Consider the following 17,426-nt stretch of genomic DNA (forward strand, 5'->3'; position numbering starts at 1 on the left):
GACATGAGGGTGAGTAAATAATGACAAAATTGACCTTTTCAGGTGAACTTTTCCTCATCTGATGGTCTTTAATCGTATTACTTGACACTATTGTTGTAGCTATTTGATAACTTGTCTACAGGATCTTTGGATATGAGCTGCATGGGCAGAACTTGGTACAACCCTGCCTGGATTTCTTCCTCCTCACAATTCACCTCTTGTATGTTTATATTTCCTTTTTTCCCCTTAGCTTTCTTCCGACATAAGAAGGAGAGAACAGACTTGTTTACTCTTCATGAAGCACAGTCAGGCGTTAAGTACAGACTAGATTGGGGTGTTTATGTACCTTAGAATATCTAGAGGGACCAATTACAGCTCAGGACAGCCCAATCTCTGAGGAAGCATTCTCCACCACTGCACAAAGATCTCCGTTTCCAGATGGCATAACATGAAGGGAACACTGTGATCCATTTAGTTTCTTCGAATCTGTGACCAATTTTGGATCACGCTCATGCTCAAGTTTCACTTTTCGGGTTGTATTGACAGACAATAAAAGCTTAAAACTGCTAGCTAGCATAAAGCACTAGCATGAAGCATTTGTGTTTACATGCTACAAAACGTACCTGTAGCGCTTATTGGGTGCCCCTTTCACAAGCTAAATTAACCCCTATACATTGTGATCTTTGTGACTAGGTACAGATATAGAGCCTAAAATGGCTAGCTAGCATGAAGCGCTTGTGTTTACTTGTGTAAAATATACTGTGGGTGTACAGTAAGTATTACAGTAATGGACTAGGGTTAATGCGCATGCTACAAAATGTTGAGCCATATTATTTATTGGATCTAATTTAGCAATTTCACTTAAATTAACTTCTAGTCTTTGTAATTTTTTGTAAATAGGTTGTACATGCAGAAGCTAAAACAGCTAGCTAGCATAAAACACTAGCATTGAAGCATTTGTTTACATACTGGTGTAAATTATGTTGTGGACATTACTGTAATAGACTAGCAGGTAGGACACACACACAATGGGCGATATGAGATTAAATTTGGCTTTTTATATATTCTGTTTCCTTTTCCAGTTCCACCTATCATTTCCTGTTCTTTTTCCATTATATCTAAAATGTCCTACATATTGTTCCCATCTTTCTCTGCACTTTGCTGTGTCATTCTGTAACAAGCCCCCCGTGAGTGTGTGCAGAATAGCACACAGTCTTTTAACATAGTCACACTGCAGCCTCATAGGAGGGAAAGTAGGGCAGGATGTCTTCCACTGCTCCAAACACTGAACGTCAAGGCTAGGAAAACTTGAACAGCAGCCTGGAGCATCTGATGCCATATAGACTTGATGAGGGAGGGAGGGATAATCTAGAAGCTTCCACTGTAAATTACATACTGTGTCAATCATGGCTTTCTAAATCAGGTAAAATGGATAAAATAAGAGATTATGAATATATACAGGCAAGAGAAAAGAAACCCTCCAGCCTGACCAATGTTATTGGCAACACTGTGCTAGATGATTTAAGTGAATGCTAGATGATGACAGATACAGACACAATGTGGTATACAACATATCGTGTATCCATAATATTTACTATAATCATGCACCAAGAGGCCAATGTTTGGCTAGTTAGCATTAGCAGTTAGCACCTGCTGGTAAATGCCACAACCATACCAATTTTAGGCCAAAAAAGTATCTTTCTCCATTGACAAACATTTCTGTGGTCCCATGAGCAAAGATGGCACATTCAAATCTTGTACTTCTGGGGCTAAAAATACACTGTAAAAGTCAAATAAAAAATACATTGTAAAAGTCATATCAAATCATGGTTCGTAAAGGAAGGAAAAGAGGGAAGTTTGGTTCTGTGTACGCACATACACTTAGCTGTGCAAACATGCCATGAGCTACTTTACTCAATGGAAAACAAATATAGCATGACTGATATTAAACTCCTAAAGCCAGAGATTAGCACAGTATTAAAGCTCACAACATAGATCAGTTTACTACATTGTGGTTCTGCACAAATGCCTTTCTAAAAAGCATAAAGCATTGCAAAAACCATCCTACTGCCACCGGACAGATGAAAACAGCTGCTGCACTATCTTTTTTTAATATATCATGCTGGTATTGAGCTAAATGTTTTCTAAAGGGATTGAGGGAAGCTGAAAAACGGCACCATATCTACGGATTTAGTAAGAGATGAATGAAGGATGACAGAGGCAAAAAACTATTATGTTTGGATTCTAAGGGTGGGAGAAAGTCGTGTTCACATCTGCCCACTTACAATACATAACAGAGTACCTATGGCTTCTTCAAAAACTTCCTCCTGAGTGGATGACTATAGCCTCAGTAACAGTATAGTGTACTTTCAGTGGCCTCTATATATTGGAGCACTGATACACTTTGTAAACTACTGGTATAAGGGACTGATATATTTAAACAAAAACATTCTTTATTCTCCATTCCCAAGCAATACTCTTTGTATTTACAAAGCAGACAGTGAGATCTTAACATATTGGATTAGGTGTAAAGGTATTAAGCAGGATGATTTTAATGAAATAAGGCCTGTGGTTCCACAACAAACATCTTCGCAGATCTTCAGACACTACTTAGATGCTGTCAAACACTGGAACAGAGAACTTAAGGACACTTTATTACGCTACAATAACAAGACATCAGTCCAAACAAAGCTAAACCATTATCCTTTAGCATTAGCATTTTCCAAACATTTAAAAACTTTGAAGTATAAGATGCAAAACATCGGAATCGGCCAATAGAGGCCTAAAATGTAATCATCAGCATCAGGCCGATATAAGATAACCAGGTGACGCGTCTACGATAACTTACATGTGTGAAAGGAGTGCTAGTGATAAGATTGCCAGCCGTCCAATCAGAGTGGAGGAGGGGTGGGACAAATACAACACCGACCAACTGTCACAACATTCTTGCTGTATAATGACATCAAAAAGCAGGGAACGGAACAAAATGGATAAGAAATTAATATTGCTGGTCTCCGAGCATACATAGCAAGTTCTCTACATTGTGTCGACATTTTTAGTCTGAAACAAATTATCTGTGAAATCAGTAATAAGTAACAGTGCCGCAGATATCCGTATCATACCAACAAAGCGTCTCAACTGAAAAAAAAAAAAAAAAAAAAAAAAAACGCTGCGACGCCGAAGCACTCTCAAGTGCTCACAGATAGGTGTTTTTAGCAGAGCGGCTAGCATTTTCAGCTGGCTAAAAACAGCCTTATTGTTTGAATTTCATAATAAAATTGACAGACAAGCTGTGGATTTTATTGCGATTACAGCCGCAATACAAATGTTTAGTAAGGTTTTGTTCACGCATCAACAGAAAACAGCACAGACTAAATGATTTTAGATTTAAGAAACCTTATCATTACGATTAATATTGAGGAATTAATTTTTTTTTTTCATGGAACATTGCAGTTTTTTTTATAAATGATTTAACCATGCAAATCATTATTCATTTTAATTCATGTGCCCTCATAATCTTTAATCAAAGTAACTTCCCCTCCCTCTTGCAGCAACATATCTTCTCTTCTCTGATGATATGTTTACCGGTGCAAGGGCGGGAAAACCTGTTACTCACGTCACGTGAGATCAAAGCAATAGCAAATGACAACGATCCAATCAATTCCTGATGGACAATATCTTTGGGCTGCACAATTAATCAAAATGAAACCAAACGCGATTTGGCAAAGGCTTCCATTTTTTATGCGCAGCTTCTCAGTGAAGCACAGCTCTGTGATTAGTAGTAAATGCTGCTCCATCTGAAAGCCAGAGGGCGCTCTCGCACAGAAACTCCAAATATGCCCCGCAGAAGTAAGATAACACATGTCGTTCCAGGAAATCCCTATGGGCATCATACTATCACTGTAGCTTAATAAACAGAACATTGAAACAGAACATTAAACATGACTAATAAACACACGACTATGACAATATATGGTTTATCTGAGTTCTTCAAGCCTTCTCTGGTATATTCCATGATAATAAAGTATATTTTTAATGCAATGCTAATCGAAATAGCCTTTATCACTGTATAGAATACTATGAAATAATATGTTGTATGCCTCATTCTGTGTAAGAAGCCACATCATCTCACAGAAGATTTTTTTTAAACACTCAAATGACGTTATGAAGTGAGTTTGGAGTAAAAACATATTATTAAATGTTGTCTTTTGTTGGACAAGAGGCTCATAAATGCTTGGAAAGATATTTGACTCATGTTGCTTTTTCAAGTGCGCGTTATAAGCGACTAAAACTCGCAGTGCTTTCAGATGGAGCAGCATTTACTACTGATCAGAGAGCCGTGCTTCATGGACAAGTTGCGCTTGAAATAAATCGCAGCCTTTGTGATTTAATAATCGCACTAAGCCAGATCGGTTTAAGCGCGATTTTGAGTTAATTTCGATTAATCGTGCAGCCTTAACCAACCTTACATTGTTTCTCATTCGAGAAGCCGTTACACTCAGACATACATCACAATAGGGAAGAAAATAAGATCGCATCTTCTGTTTCATGCCGACTTTAAGGGTTTAAATGCCAATTAATAAATGGACAACGCAAAGTTTTCTTTGCGCTTGATGTTAAAACATAATAACACACCTTTTGTAACCTGAGAAATGAACACCATACACGGTTTTACACAACCTCTGAATAATCAGAGTTAGGCTGAGCATGTTAATGTGCTCATTATTAGCAATTTTCTTTCAATTTTTGCCATTGGTCAATATTGGAAGATGAAAACACAAGATCTAATATTTTCTAAATAGTTTAGGCTACTTTTCATCCATATCAGATTGCAAAAGATGTTTTTCATATTGTACATTTTGGATTAACTTTATATTGTGTTTTAGATTTAGTATAGATTATTGGCCATGAAAATGAAAATAAGCATCTAGTAATCATTATCGGCTAGAATTTCTACATCAATGCATCCCTAAGTGTGACAGCAACGGTTTATAAACAGTTAACAACATTTTTTATTGATGATTAAAAAAATTCTAGCCCACTCGTATGTAAATGCACTTCTAGAAACAACTTGGCCATATTTCAAGCTTTTAAGCATGAGCCAAGCATGAGTAATCAGAAGTTCCTATTGGACCGCGGTACTTGTGGATGAGAGGCTAAATATGAAGAGTTTGGCACAACAGGAATGTAGCAGCTCCAAGCAAATTAACACAGAGCTCTGTAAAAAATGTTGCCGTGATGCTAAAACAAAAGCGACAATCTTGCAACCTTGAAGTCAATCTGAAACAGCATTTCCAAACCTTTTTATCTTCACATCATGGCATACTTCCAAGGGAAACAGGATATTCAACAAAGAAACCATGTAGGTTGGGACTTTTTACTTATTATTTAGATATTATTTTGTTAATTTTATCCACGAGGAGTTGAAGTGTTCATGGAGTACACCTTCCAACTCCCATTGGTCGAAAAAACAAACAGCCCCACCCCAATCGCTATTGGCCGAGCCAATGTTGCGCTCCAAAACACAAAGAAATGTAATAGTACTACAAAGCCACAGTGTTTACTGTTTTTTAGAGGAATCAACTTAAAGTTTTAGTCTGTGCATATTAAGTTTTGTTTTTAGTTTTTTCCCATTAAAATCCAACAACAGCTCCATAGCATTTGGTATCAGAAACCGTTGTAAAAAGCTCAGCTGTACATACAGGAAATGCAGGCTGACCAGTCAATGACCCCTTAAAAAAGAATTCAGCTGTCTGGAGTTCTCACAAAGAGCGATCAGCGAGAAAATCGACACAGTTGGAACAGGAGGGTACGAATAAATTAAAGAACAAACACTGGGCTGTTAGGGAAGCTTGATTCTTGGTTTGCTCTTCCCAACATGTCACTGGAGACTTCTGTTCAAGCAATCTGGTACTGAATGTGAACTAGTGGTCGGCCGTTTTAAAGAGCAGGGTGCTGCAATGTGCTATATCCTATATCTAGATATATTTATCCTAATGAAAGAGAAACATCAGCAAACTCATATTAGGTCGCCACACTATTCACACCCTACTGCTGGTGGGAATGGAACGATTTTGGCTGATGTCAGCAAGGTCATGGCAAAATTATGTATTAGAAACACACTTCTAAGGTACAAAAAGAGTGATGATATTTGCAGCATTAAATACGGAAACAAAAATAATATAATACATTTAATATAACGTTAGGTTACACTTTAGTTTACAGTGCCATAATTACATTGTAATTACTCAAATAAGTACTGAGTACTATTAGTTAACTTCATGTACTTACTACAGAGTTTGGTTTAGGGTTAGTTACTTGTAACTATGCATAATTTACTGTTATTACTATAGTAAGTACATGTAGTAATGTGTAACTACGGCACTAAAATAAAGTGTTACCTAATGCTACTATAATGTTAATAATAATAAGAATATATGCTATCAATATCAATATAATAATATTGTTTAATAATTTATTATTTTTACCATTATTCTTTATTTATTATTATTAAACTGATGGATGCTGGATGGTCAGTAAAGTATTCACCCTTCAGCAGACCCTTTATTGCTTAATTATTTATATTTTATTTAGAAATCAATTAAATATTGTTGTATTATATTATATAAAACAATATTAAGTATGTAAAGGCCTAAATATATGAAATCTCCTCTAAAGCGACCTGTGTTCAAAAAGGCGCTATATAAACAAGTTTTGATATTATTACTGTTACTGTTATTTTGTTAAAATATAAAAAAATATTTTCTTAAAAACTGTATTATCAATTTAAAGATTGTTAAACAATATTGATATTAAAATATGAATACAACAACGCATTATTTTGGATGTCTGACAGCTGTGTTTTTTTTTTTTTTTTGGCAAAAGGAAAATATTCAATAATGTCTAAATAAGGGAGGGGTTGGATGGACTGTAGGCGACTTTGAAATGTCACCTCAACTGCAGAGAAGAAAAATATAACAGAATAATGCAGAGCTGTAACGTTTAAAATGATTCGTGCTGGTTAGGGATTGATGGATGGATGCCGGAGAGGAAATTCAATAATCACATTCACATCCAAATGCAAATAATCAGTGATGCTCGTTGTGGTTATTTATGCTAAACAGCCCATGATTCCATCCTGATTCAAACCACAGCAGCTGTAATACAGTTATATTAGGCTATCATATATTATGGCAGATGTGTCTTACCTCTGTTGCAGTCGCAACTTCAGCCCTCGAAGATAGAAACGTGGCAGAAGATCTAGACGTATCCGAACGACTTCATTTCGGATCGAGAACGGGTCGGTTTGGGTTTAATTGGGTTCCAATCACTTCAACAACCGTCAATCATGAAGGCTATTACGTGGAATGGAACTGCGAGACGCTCGTGTTTGTCCCGAAACAAAGTAACGCTCGCGAATTATGCCGTCTCAAAATGTGGAAAGGCCGCTCGAAACGGTGTTTTCCAAACGCGATACAGTTGGAAGTTTAAAGTTAACCGCGCACACCTGCATCCTCAAGAGATGGAAGATGATGGAGAGATAAAATAGCGGTCCATAGCATGCCATAACCGCTGGCGTACAGCTGTGTATTCTGGGAGCTCGGACGGCAGGAAATGCCTTTGGAGGAAAGGAGGCGCTTAACCAGCCAGAGTGGAACAAACGCGGGCGCTGGATTTAACCCTCATACAGCCTGACGTCATTCTTGAACAGCAGAACTTTTCACCTTAATGTTTTGTTTCTATTTAACAGTGTTTAAGTAAAGCATATTCAGATCTGTCCATAAAACTGTTCCACTGAGGTTCATACTGATTGCATTATTGCATGTATTTCCATTTGACATGCAGCCGACATTATCTCTGTCTCTATCTTTATAAGTCTATTGTGTTTATTTTTTTTTATACAGAAATCTTTGCAATTGCAATAAGCTTTATGGCCAATATGTATGTATAACACAATACAATATTTGTTTTTCATTAAATTGTATTCGGGTCATTGACGAATAAGGTTTTTAAAAGTGTAAAAAAAAAAAAAAACATAATAGAGATATCATTAATTTTGAAGTTTTGTTAAGTGTTAACAATGAGATTATGTGGTTTTTATAATCAATTAATACTGCTTTTGTCATTTTTTACAAAACGTCACCAAAAAAGTCATTCGGTTTAACCAAAATTTCGGTTTTACTGAATGACACTTTTGGTTGTACCAAATGACGATATTTTCAAACAATGCTAACAGGCTGATATCTAGCTAGCTAGCAAAAGGACAATCAAACATTTTATATTTAGTACAAGTTTTTAAAATATTACAACATTTTTCATGTTTTATAGCGGTTGTACCAAATGACATGATGTTTCGGGACATGCATATAAGCAAGTGAAAACATGAATTTTTCACATAGTTAAAAGAGAGTTAGTTACTTTGCTTCATGACCATGTTGTCCTTTGCAGGTGTCTGAATGATGTCACATCCTGTCACATGATATTGACCGCATGACTTGATCCAAAATGGTCCCTTTATATTGGTTACTCCGAATGACATTGAAATACATTTTTCCGGACATTCGTTCTCATAACAAATCAACGACTTCTACACATAATTTTAATACCATTTTGCACTATGTTGATATATGATGTTTATAAAATCATGCCAGAATAAAAAATATATACATTTATTACATTTTGAGATATTTTAATCACAAATGAAATGGCTGTATTGGACGGTTAAACCGAATGACCTTTTGACACTTCAAAATCTTTACAAAAAACTTTCTATGTAGCAAAATATAATTAAAAGCTTTTAGATTCAATAAAAGAGATCTAGTTGTACAACCTTACATGCTTTGGATGTCATATCTTTGTTTTTTATTATTATTAAGGCCTTTGGACAAAAAATGACCCGTCACGTCATTGATCCATTCATTCATTTTGTCCTTTGTTTGTTTATTTATTTATTTAAATAGTTAGTAAACTAACTATGGACACAATTTACATAATCTGATAAAGGATTATGTGGTTATGAAGACAGTATGTTTATGTATTCATTTAGATAGATAGACAGACAGACAGACAGGAAATTAAGCTGATTTTCCTGAGGTGACTATAAAACCCAAGTGTGAAATATGCCTGTTTGATATTTCTCACTACCTTAATAATGTGTAATGACAGAAAAAGTGCTTGGCTGCCCTCTAGTGAAACAAGAAGATAAAAATGTAGCTGTTCTGTTGGTGGTTTGGTCTGTGTTCCTAAGATTATTGTACCTTTGTGATTACTTTATTAAAAACGCTGCACTTGGATCCCACTATCACTTTCTGAGACTCCATTACATAAACTATATTTTGTAATGATTCATTCAACTGAGTATTTTTGTAATTTTATTTTTTTATTAATTTTGTGTTCATTGTTTCCAGCATGCATCAGAATCTCCCCAAAGCATCCGCTGTTAAAGAAAGAGCTATAGAGATATAGCAGGTAGTAACAAAACATCCATATAAACTATTCAAGTAAAAATGTTACAAGTGTTGATAAAAGAAAGGCATGAACAGTAAAAATACAATGAATAGTGCTTTAAAATTTATTATAGTTTATTATTAATGTTACAGTGTAATTATGCATTTAAGTAGGACTACTCAGTAATATTAATTAAAAAACGTACTTACAATGTGGTTAAGAATAGGGTTTAGGGTTGCACTTTATTTTACAGTATGTGCACTTACGTGTATTTAAAGTGTACTTACCCAAGAAAATACTGGGTAGTTTAAGTTAACTGCATGGGTTAAGGTTAGGTCTATGGGTAGGTTCAGGGTTAGTATCTAGTTATTACTCAGTTATTGTATATACACTGTAATAAGTACATTGTATGTACATGGGGAACAGGACTGTAAAATAAAGTGCTATCGGGTTTAGTTTAGGGTTAGTTGATGAAATTATGCAAAATGTACTCTTATTACTATAGTAAGTAGATGTAACGTGTGTAACAAGGTCACTGTAAAGAAAAAATGTATGCAATATCACACGAGCAAGAGTGCATGTAATCACATCTGTGCTGCAGTACAACATTAAAGGCACACAATGTAACTTTTTTTTTGTTGTTGTTCAAAATTAACAAAATTTAAAGGATTAATTCACTTTTAAATAAACTTTTGCTGATAATTTACTCACCCCCATGTCATCTAAGATGTCCATGTCTTTCTTTCTTCAGTCGAAAAGAAATGAAGGTTTTTGATGAAAACATTCCAGGAATTTTTCTCCATATAATGGACTTCAATGGACACCAAACGGTTCAAGGTCCAAATGACAGTTTCAGTGCAGCTTCAAAGGGCTTTAAACGATACCAGACGAAGAATAAGGGTCTTATCTAGCGAAACGATCGGTCATTTTCGAAAAAAAATGTAAACGTATATGCTTTATATAAACAAATGTTCGCCTTCTAAGTGCTTCCGCCAAAACCGCATTTCCGTATTCTCCAAAAAGTTTACGCTGTATGTCCTACGCCTACCCTATTCAACTTCATTCAACTTTCATCAAAACTTTTCGACTGAAGAAAGAAAGACATGAACATCTTGGATGACATGGGGGTGAGTAAATTATCAGGAAAAGTTTATTTAAAAGTGGACTAATCCTTTAAATAATGAAACACTACATCATCAGTCCTTGTTCTAAAATATGTTTTTGTCTTGATTCACTATGGTAAGACTATTATACTGTAAGTAGGGTTGGGAATCGTAAGAAATGTTCCTGTTCCAATTCCGATTCCGGTTCTGCCTATCAATTCCGGTTCCGATTCTGGTTCCATTAAAATGATAAAACAACCAATAAAAAGAAGTAATAAGGGGGAAAATGAACAATACTCAACTCAAACAGTTCTTTTTGTGTTTATTATACTTGTAAAATTAGTGTAACAGACTGCTAATTTCAACAAATTTGGTAACACTTTACAATAAGGTTCATTAGTTAACATTAGATAACTATATTAACATGAACTAATAATGAACTGCATTTCTACAGGATTTATTATCTTAATTTCAACATTTACTCATACATTATTAAAATCAAGAGTTCTATTTGTTAACAATAGTTAATGCACTGTGAAGTAACATGACCAAAAAAACAGCTGCATTTTTATTAACTAAGGTTAACAAAGATTAACAAATACAGTAACAAATGTATTGCTCATGGTTAGTTCATAACAAATGGACCTTATTGTAAAGTGTTACCACAAATTCAACACAAATAAGATGCTTGAACACACATGTAAGATCCAGACAGGTGAAACAATATATTTTTGTAAGTTGGATTCATAAAGACTTCACTTGTTTCTGAAATAATGATTCAGTGATAGATACAGTTTTAACAGTAATTTGTTGCCACCTAGTGGCGTAGCCATACAACCAGTTACTTTCAAAAGGTGATTTATTCTATTTTGATAGGTAACTGTAGACATCAGCATTTATATCTGTATAATAAACTTTTGTATCGGGTGGATTCAGGGTGATTTGCTATTGAAATGACTTGAAAAAATGTGTCCAAATCAAGTTGAATTCACCCTACTTCTGTGATAATTGGAATATTTGTAACACATAAATAATGATACTGTGATACTTTGAAAAGATTGTTTGTGAAGCTGTTTATATCTAAACATGAAAACTGCTCTCTCAAGATCAGCGGCAGCACCAACTCAGATTTGAATGTCGTGATTTTATTTTTGTCAAAGGTTTAAAATACACAGGCGAATCGTTGTCATTTAGGAATTAGATCATGTGGGTGATGAAATCGAGTATGCGATCTTTTAAAGATCATGCAGTTTTGTGCATCTCTCTCTCTCTGCATTGATATCTGACATTTATGAGTACAGCGACTCTGCAAAGGCTTTTCAGTGCATTCATTGCTATAATATTCATGAGGTGAGACGCCTCTATTAAAGGATACACTCCCCGCACTTATCCCACCCATCACACCAGAACTGTTTTTGGAACTGAAACGTAGAAATTTTGTACGGTTCCGGTACTTTTCAAAAAACACTACTGGTTCTGGATAAGAACCAGTTCTCAGTTCCCAACCCTAATTATATTTTAGGCCTAGAGGGATGGTTTTCACGGGAAATTGCATACATACGTCATGTCTCGCCATACTGTAAATAGGGAAAAGTTGCTCTGGCTACTTTGACGCATGTATGGGTGTGGGAGTGGCAGAGGTTAGTTGTCACAATGAGCAAGAAAGGTTGACATGGCGCATGATACATCTCCAGCCTCCGGGGAATCACTTGTTTTAAACAAACGCTGAACAGAGGAGAGTCTGCGGGCAGAGAGAACGCGACCGAACTCGTAATAAAACGAGAATCAACATTAGCTTGGTTTTTCTGAGATGGCAAGAACTGAGGGATTTGAAATGTAAACGCAACGCAGAGATGGAGTTTTTATTACTAAGAATAAGGTATTTTATTGAACAGATAATTTGCCATTGTGATACTTTTGTGAAGGGCTATTTTGGTTCAAATGGTTTATGTTGCGCTGTGCTGGAATATTCTTAAGTACCGTGTCTATTAATGGGCATAGCTATAGTAACATCTTCAGCTAGTAAGCCTAGTAGTGAATGTTTTATGAGCAGTAGGATAACCATATTATTCCACACCGTTACAGAGCCGAAAAACAACCAAAACAATGTTTTTTAGGAAAATGCATGCAGTTTTGTTTTTTAACCACTAGAGGACCAAAAGTTAGTGTACCTATATGTTAGTGTATATAAATTACAAACCTCACATCTATCACAAGGCTGAACTTTTAAAATAATAATAAAATTGTATATATAACTGTATATATAATGTATATTCTTTTAAATAACCTAAAAGTGTTGAAGTTAACATATCATGTCAAATTATACAAATATAACATTTAGAAAAGTAATACAATGAAATAATAATAATAAAAAAAATATTAAAATGTAAATATTACTTAACAAATGTTTTGAATATTGTGCAAGAAACAAATTACATCCAACTATGTGTAAAGAGTGCATTTCATTATTTTAAAATCAAGTTTAAAATGCGCTTTATATAAACTTAAATTTCTTTGCTAGTTTGATGAGGGCCATTTTGAGACCATCTACATTTACTGTTTAAGATTATCTGGATTCTCATAGATCGGGGGTGCTGCTGTGTTCTGGTATATTAAGTCCACTTTGGTTCCAGTTCTTGATCGAATTATGTCATACGCACACTGGTGGAGGTAAACATACTGCTCCTGTTGTAGAAATCAGAAAGAAAAAAAAGAAAACATAAAATTGTGTAAAAGTTCAGTTCAATCAACATTATTGTGGCATAATGTTAGTTATCACAAAAAAAAAGATTTTCACTTGTCCCTCCTTTACATTAAAAAAGTGCATGTTAACAGGATGTTAGTGTTAAAAAAAATCAACGTTTTCTGTTATATTTTAATGTGAGGTAAACTGAGGTCAATGTTACAACTTTTTTTCTGCAACACATTAAATGCAAAAAAACTTAAAATTACTATAAGAAATTATTTAAACTGCTTTACAGCTCAATGAATACACACATTTTAACAGAAAATTTTAAATTAAATTAAAGTTGCTAAAAGTTTTATAAAATAAGCTTCACATTTCTGCTTTCAAATCTTTTGATAATGGCCATTTACTTCCATTGTAATTGCCTCACTGTGACCTCCATTATTTCCTATTTTTGGTTTTAAATGAGGAACAAGTCAAAAGAATCTTTTAGTTTGATCAATGCGGTCAATTGAGCTTGAAGGGTTAGTTCACCCAAAAATGAAAATTCTGTCATTAAGTACTCAGCCTCATGCCATTTCTACACCCGTAAGACCTTCGTTCATCTTCGGAAAACAAATTAAGATATTTTTGATGAAATCTGTGAGCTATCTGTCCTTCGATAGACTGCAACACAATAACCGCTTTCAAGGCCCAGAAAGGTACTAAAGACATCATTAAAATAGTCCATATGACGACAATGGTTCAACAAGAATACTTTTTGTGCTCAAAAACAAAACAAAAATAACGTCTCCTATGCAGTTGATGTAATAAACACAGTGCTTCTGTGTTCTACATCAGAATGCCGACTCATTGTGAGAGTGAGTAATTAATAACAGAATTTTCATTTTTTGGGTGAACTAACCCTTGTAACTTGTACTGAACCCGGAATATTCCTCTTTAGTCCCTTACCTCAGTCTGCACCATGAGAGGTCTGTGCATGTGCATGTCAGTAACAATTCCATAGACGTCCACCATACTGTCTCTTTCAATCTGGAAGATCAGGTGGTCAATGGCAATGAAGGCCCCTGTTCTTCCTACACCAGCACTGAAAAAACAAAATACAAATTTGATGCATACATTTTTGCAATGTAGTTTTCACATGGAATCTATTGTTTCATTTTAAAGGACTCTTATTTTGAAGTAATCCCAGACAATTTTCATTTCATGTGTCAAGTTGAATTTTCATTTCATGTGCTCATTTCTGACAATCACTCATTCCTTACCTGTTGTCAATCATCAGTTCATTTATAACACTGTATTTTCTGGTTAATTGTCTGTGTGTCAGATCTTGTTTCAGTGCATTTGCATTATCTTCTTATGTTGTTCTACTTCACTCCTGTGTTATATACTCGCCTTACTAATAAAGCTGCTAACTTTATCTTAGCTGCTAAAGCTGCTAAGATCCTTTGTACTTTTTATGCACATGCACATTTATTTATTTATTTATTTATTATTTTTTTGCAGTAATTTGTTTATCCACAAGGTGGCAACCGTGCCCTGGGGGCGTCGATTCACAAGATAGTTGAAGAAAACCTGCATAAACAGAACAGACAGGAATGCATGCAAGGTACAGCAAAAATGGAGGCCTATACAGACAAGAGTTTGCTCCAATCCTCCTGGAACCCATTCCAAGTTTTTCTAGACCTTGCTCCAGCCCCAGAGCCCACTCCAGAGTCCGCTCCAGTCCTCCTGCAGTGTTGCTCCAGTTTCCAAGAGCCCACCTCAGAATCTGTTTCAATTTCCCTTAAGCCCACTACAGAGTCCACTTCAGTTTCCTGGAGCCCACTCCGCTTATGGTCTTGTCCTTGGGCTTCACTTGGTCCTCCATCCCATTGGTTCGACCTTGATCGTCCGATCCTCCGTCTCCACTTTGGTCCTCCGACCTTCAGCACAATTTCCAGTTCCTCCAGCTGCCCCCTTTTTTTCTTGACTGCCTTGAAGACAGGATCTGTTTTCTACCCATGGATCTAGCCCTCCCTCATTTCTTGACACTGCTGCCCTCTACAGGCAACACCCACCTGAAGTCTTGTTTTCTTCTGACACAGTTTAGGCATTTGCCTTGAATTATCTTCTTGTTCTTCTTCTTGATTCCTGTGTTATCTACTCTTTTCCTAAAAAAGCTGCATTTAGATCCTAACCACGTCTCCTACTCCTGCAACCATGACAGTAATATAAATTCATAAACGCTATTTTATAACAACCTCATATCTAGTTAGTTTACCTGCAATGCACCACAGTTGGAGAGTGGCGTGAGTACTGGTCCATGTGTTTTCTCACCAGCTGCCTGAAATCAATGAGGACTTCAGTGGTCTGTGGAACTCCATTATCCGGCCACGCTGTGAAGTGGAACTGGCGTATATTACGAGTTTCTTCTGTCTTCTCCTATAGTATTGCCAATCATATTATTGTATTACTGATTTTAAAACAACAACAAAAATACTCTACTCCTTTATGCTACTGAAAGAACAAAAGAAGATATTAGGTACAGGAAGTATTGCTTTACATTTTTGATTCCGAAGTCTCTTATGGTCCAGCTCTCCAGTGTTATCTCTGAAGTGGTCGTCACTGAGATATTATGATAATGATTAGTCCCAGATGGCCAGTACTTCTCACATTTAACCTGTAGAAAACAGTGCTGGTTAGCTTTACGTCGCATTTACATTTTCTCATTTCACCACTTCAATGTGACTAATAATATTTCAGTACTAAATTTTGAACTCACTTCTCCCTGCTCGTTGCATTTGGTCAGCATCACTATGGTGTAGATGTTTTTCTCCCAGATCATTCTCCAGAATTCATTTACTGTGATGGACAATGGACCCTGAGCAGCTATAAACTCTTCTCTTGACTTGTAGCCCTGACCACAAAATGTTTTAAAGGGTTAATTCACCCAAAAATTAACTTGAGGGTGAGTAATTAATGACAGAATTTTCCTGTCATTAATTACTCACCATCAAGTCATTCCGAACCTGTAAGACTTTCGTTCATCTTCGGAACACAAATGAAGATCTTTTTAATGAAATCTGAGAGCTTTCTGCACAAACAAAGCACTCATGTCGCTTCATAAAACTGAGGTTAAACCACTGGAGTCACATGGATTACTTTAATGATGTCTTTACTGGCTTTCAGGGGGTTTGGAAGTGGTAGTTGTGTAAACTGTCAATGGAGGGACAGAAAGCTCTCAGATTTTATTAAAAAAGATCTTCTTTGTGTTCCGAAGAAAAAAATCTTACGGGTTTGGAACATGAGAGTGTGTAATTAATGACAGGTATTTCATTTTTGGGTGAACTAACTCTTTAAGTGAAAAACATGCATAGATGCAACATACAATAGTCACGTTGTGACATACTGGAATTTCCATTCTGTATATGTACTCACTGGGATATAGCTGGCATTGATGTAGTCATCAAAGGGGTTGCCACACATTGATAACTTCACTCTTGAAGCATCATCTCATAAGGGCAAACATGATGCAATTAGTATCAGACAGTACTTATTCAGTAAAAAATGTAAAAGTATAGGCCTAAATCTGATTTGGTATAAAGGCACATTGTAGCTTATTCTGAGCAATAACTTCCCAATTATACTGTCTAAGCAACAGCTGTTCACTTCTTTATAAGACTATAGGGCTGGAGAAATATAAAATTAAAATATATTAGGTACTTAATTCACAAATTAATTAATTTACAATTTCATGCCAGTCTCCCCTGCACATTTATTGTGTACTTAATATGATTTTTTAAATTTATTTATGTTTTTTTTATATATTTTTTTTAACTTCGCTTTTGTTTACTTTTGCTGCAACAAAAGTAACGGTGTAAGTTTCTGATGGTATTTTCATTGCATTGGTCAGAAAGTCATCATTTTCTAGCTGGAAACTGCATAACAACCAGCTAATCAGATTGGAGCTAGCCATTTTTTAAAAGTTCTTGCCACATTTTTTTTTACAATATGCAATAGTTGGTCTGCTTACATGGTAACACATTAGTGTAACGATTCTTCGTCTTGTTTTCAAAAGCCAGGGCATCTTTCCTTGGCTGTGCCGTTCCAACAGATTTCAATTCCTGCAACAACACAGCACTTATTTAGACCTAGACATTAATAACACTATGATGTAAATCTGCACAGCTGTTTAAATATATTATCATAGTATCATAATTTTTTAAAAA

The 17,426-nt window shown here is 35.4% G+C and overlaps 2 protein-coding genes across 52 annotated transcripts in view; both read right to left on the reverse strand.

Annotated features, from left to right (window-relative positions):
- The window catches only part of osbpl5 (oxysterol binding protein-like 5), a 52,889-nt gene extending 45,258 nt beyond the window's left edge, over positions 1-7,631 (reverse strand). Inside the window, exon 1 of one of the 2 annotated variants that reach the window (XM_051884415.1) lies at positions 7,188-7,631. The gene's annotated coding sequence lies outside the window, so the exon portion shown is untranslated. The remainder of the gene's footprint in view (positions 1-7,187) is intronic. The other variant, XM_051884414.1, reaches the window with a different exon arrangement.
- Positions 7,632-10,834: 3,203 nt separating this feature from the next.
- The window catches only part of LOC127506632 (receptor-type tyrosine-protein phosphatase eta), a 222,914-nt gene continuing 216,322 nt past the window's right edge, over positions 10,835-17,426 (reverse strand). For all 50 annotated transcript variants that reach the window (XM_051883207.1, XM_051883202.1, XM_051883239.1 and 47 more), the window contains 7 exons: positions 17,231-17,321; positions 16,636-16,709; positions 15,980-16,114; positions 15,761-15,877; positions 15,479-15,639; positions 14,167-14,302; positions 10,835-13,214 (listed from right to left, as the gene is read on the reverse strand). In XM_051883207.1, coding sequence (XP_051739167.1) covers positions 13,083-13,214; positions 14,167-14,302; positions 15,479-15,639; positions 15,761-15,877; positions 15,980-16,114; positions 16,636-16,709; positions 17,231-17,321 — 846 coding nt within the window. In that variant the 3' untranslated portion in view covers positions 10,835-13,082. The remainder of the gene's footprint in view (positions 13,215-14,166; positions 14,303-15,478; positions 15,640-15,760; positions 15,878-15,979; positions 16,115-16,635; positions 16,710-17,230; positions 17,322-17,426) is intronic.

The sequence above is a fragment of the Ctenopharyngodon idella genome, chromosome 24 (genome assembly GCF_019924925.1).
Source record: "Ctenopharyngodon idella isolate HZGC_01 chromosome 24, HZGC01, whole genome shotgun sequence".
Lineage (NCBI taxonomy): Eukaryota > Metazoa > Chordata > Actinopteri > Cypriniformes > Xenocyprididae > Ctenopharyngodon > Ctenopharyngodon idella.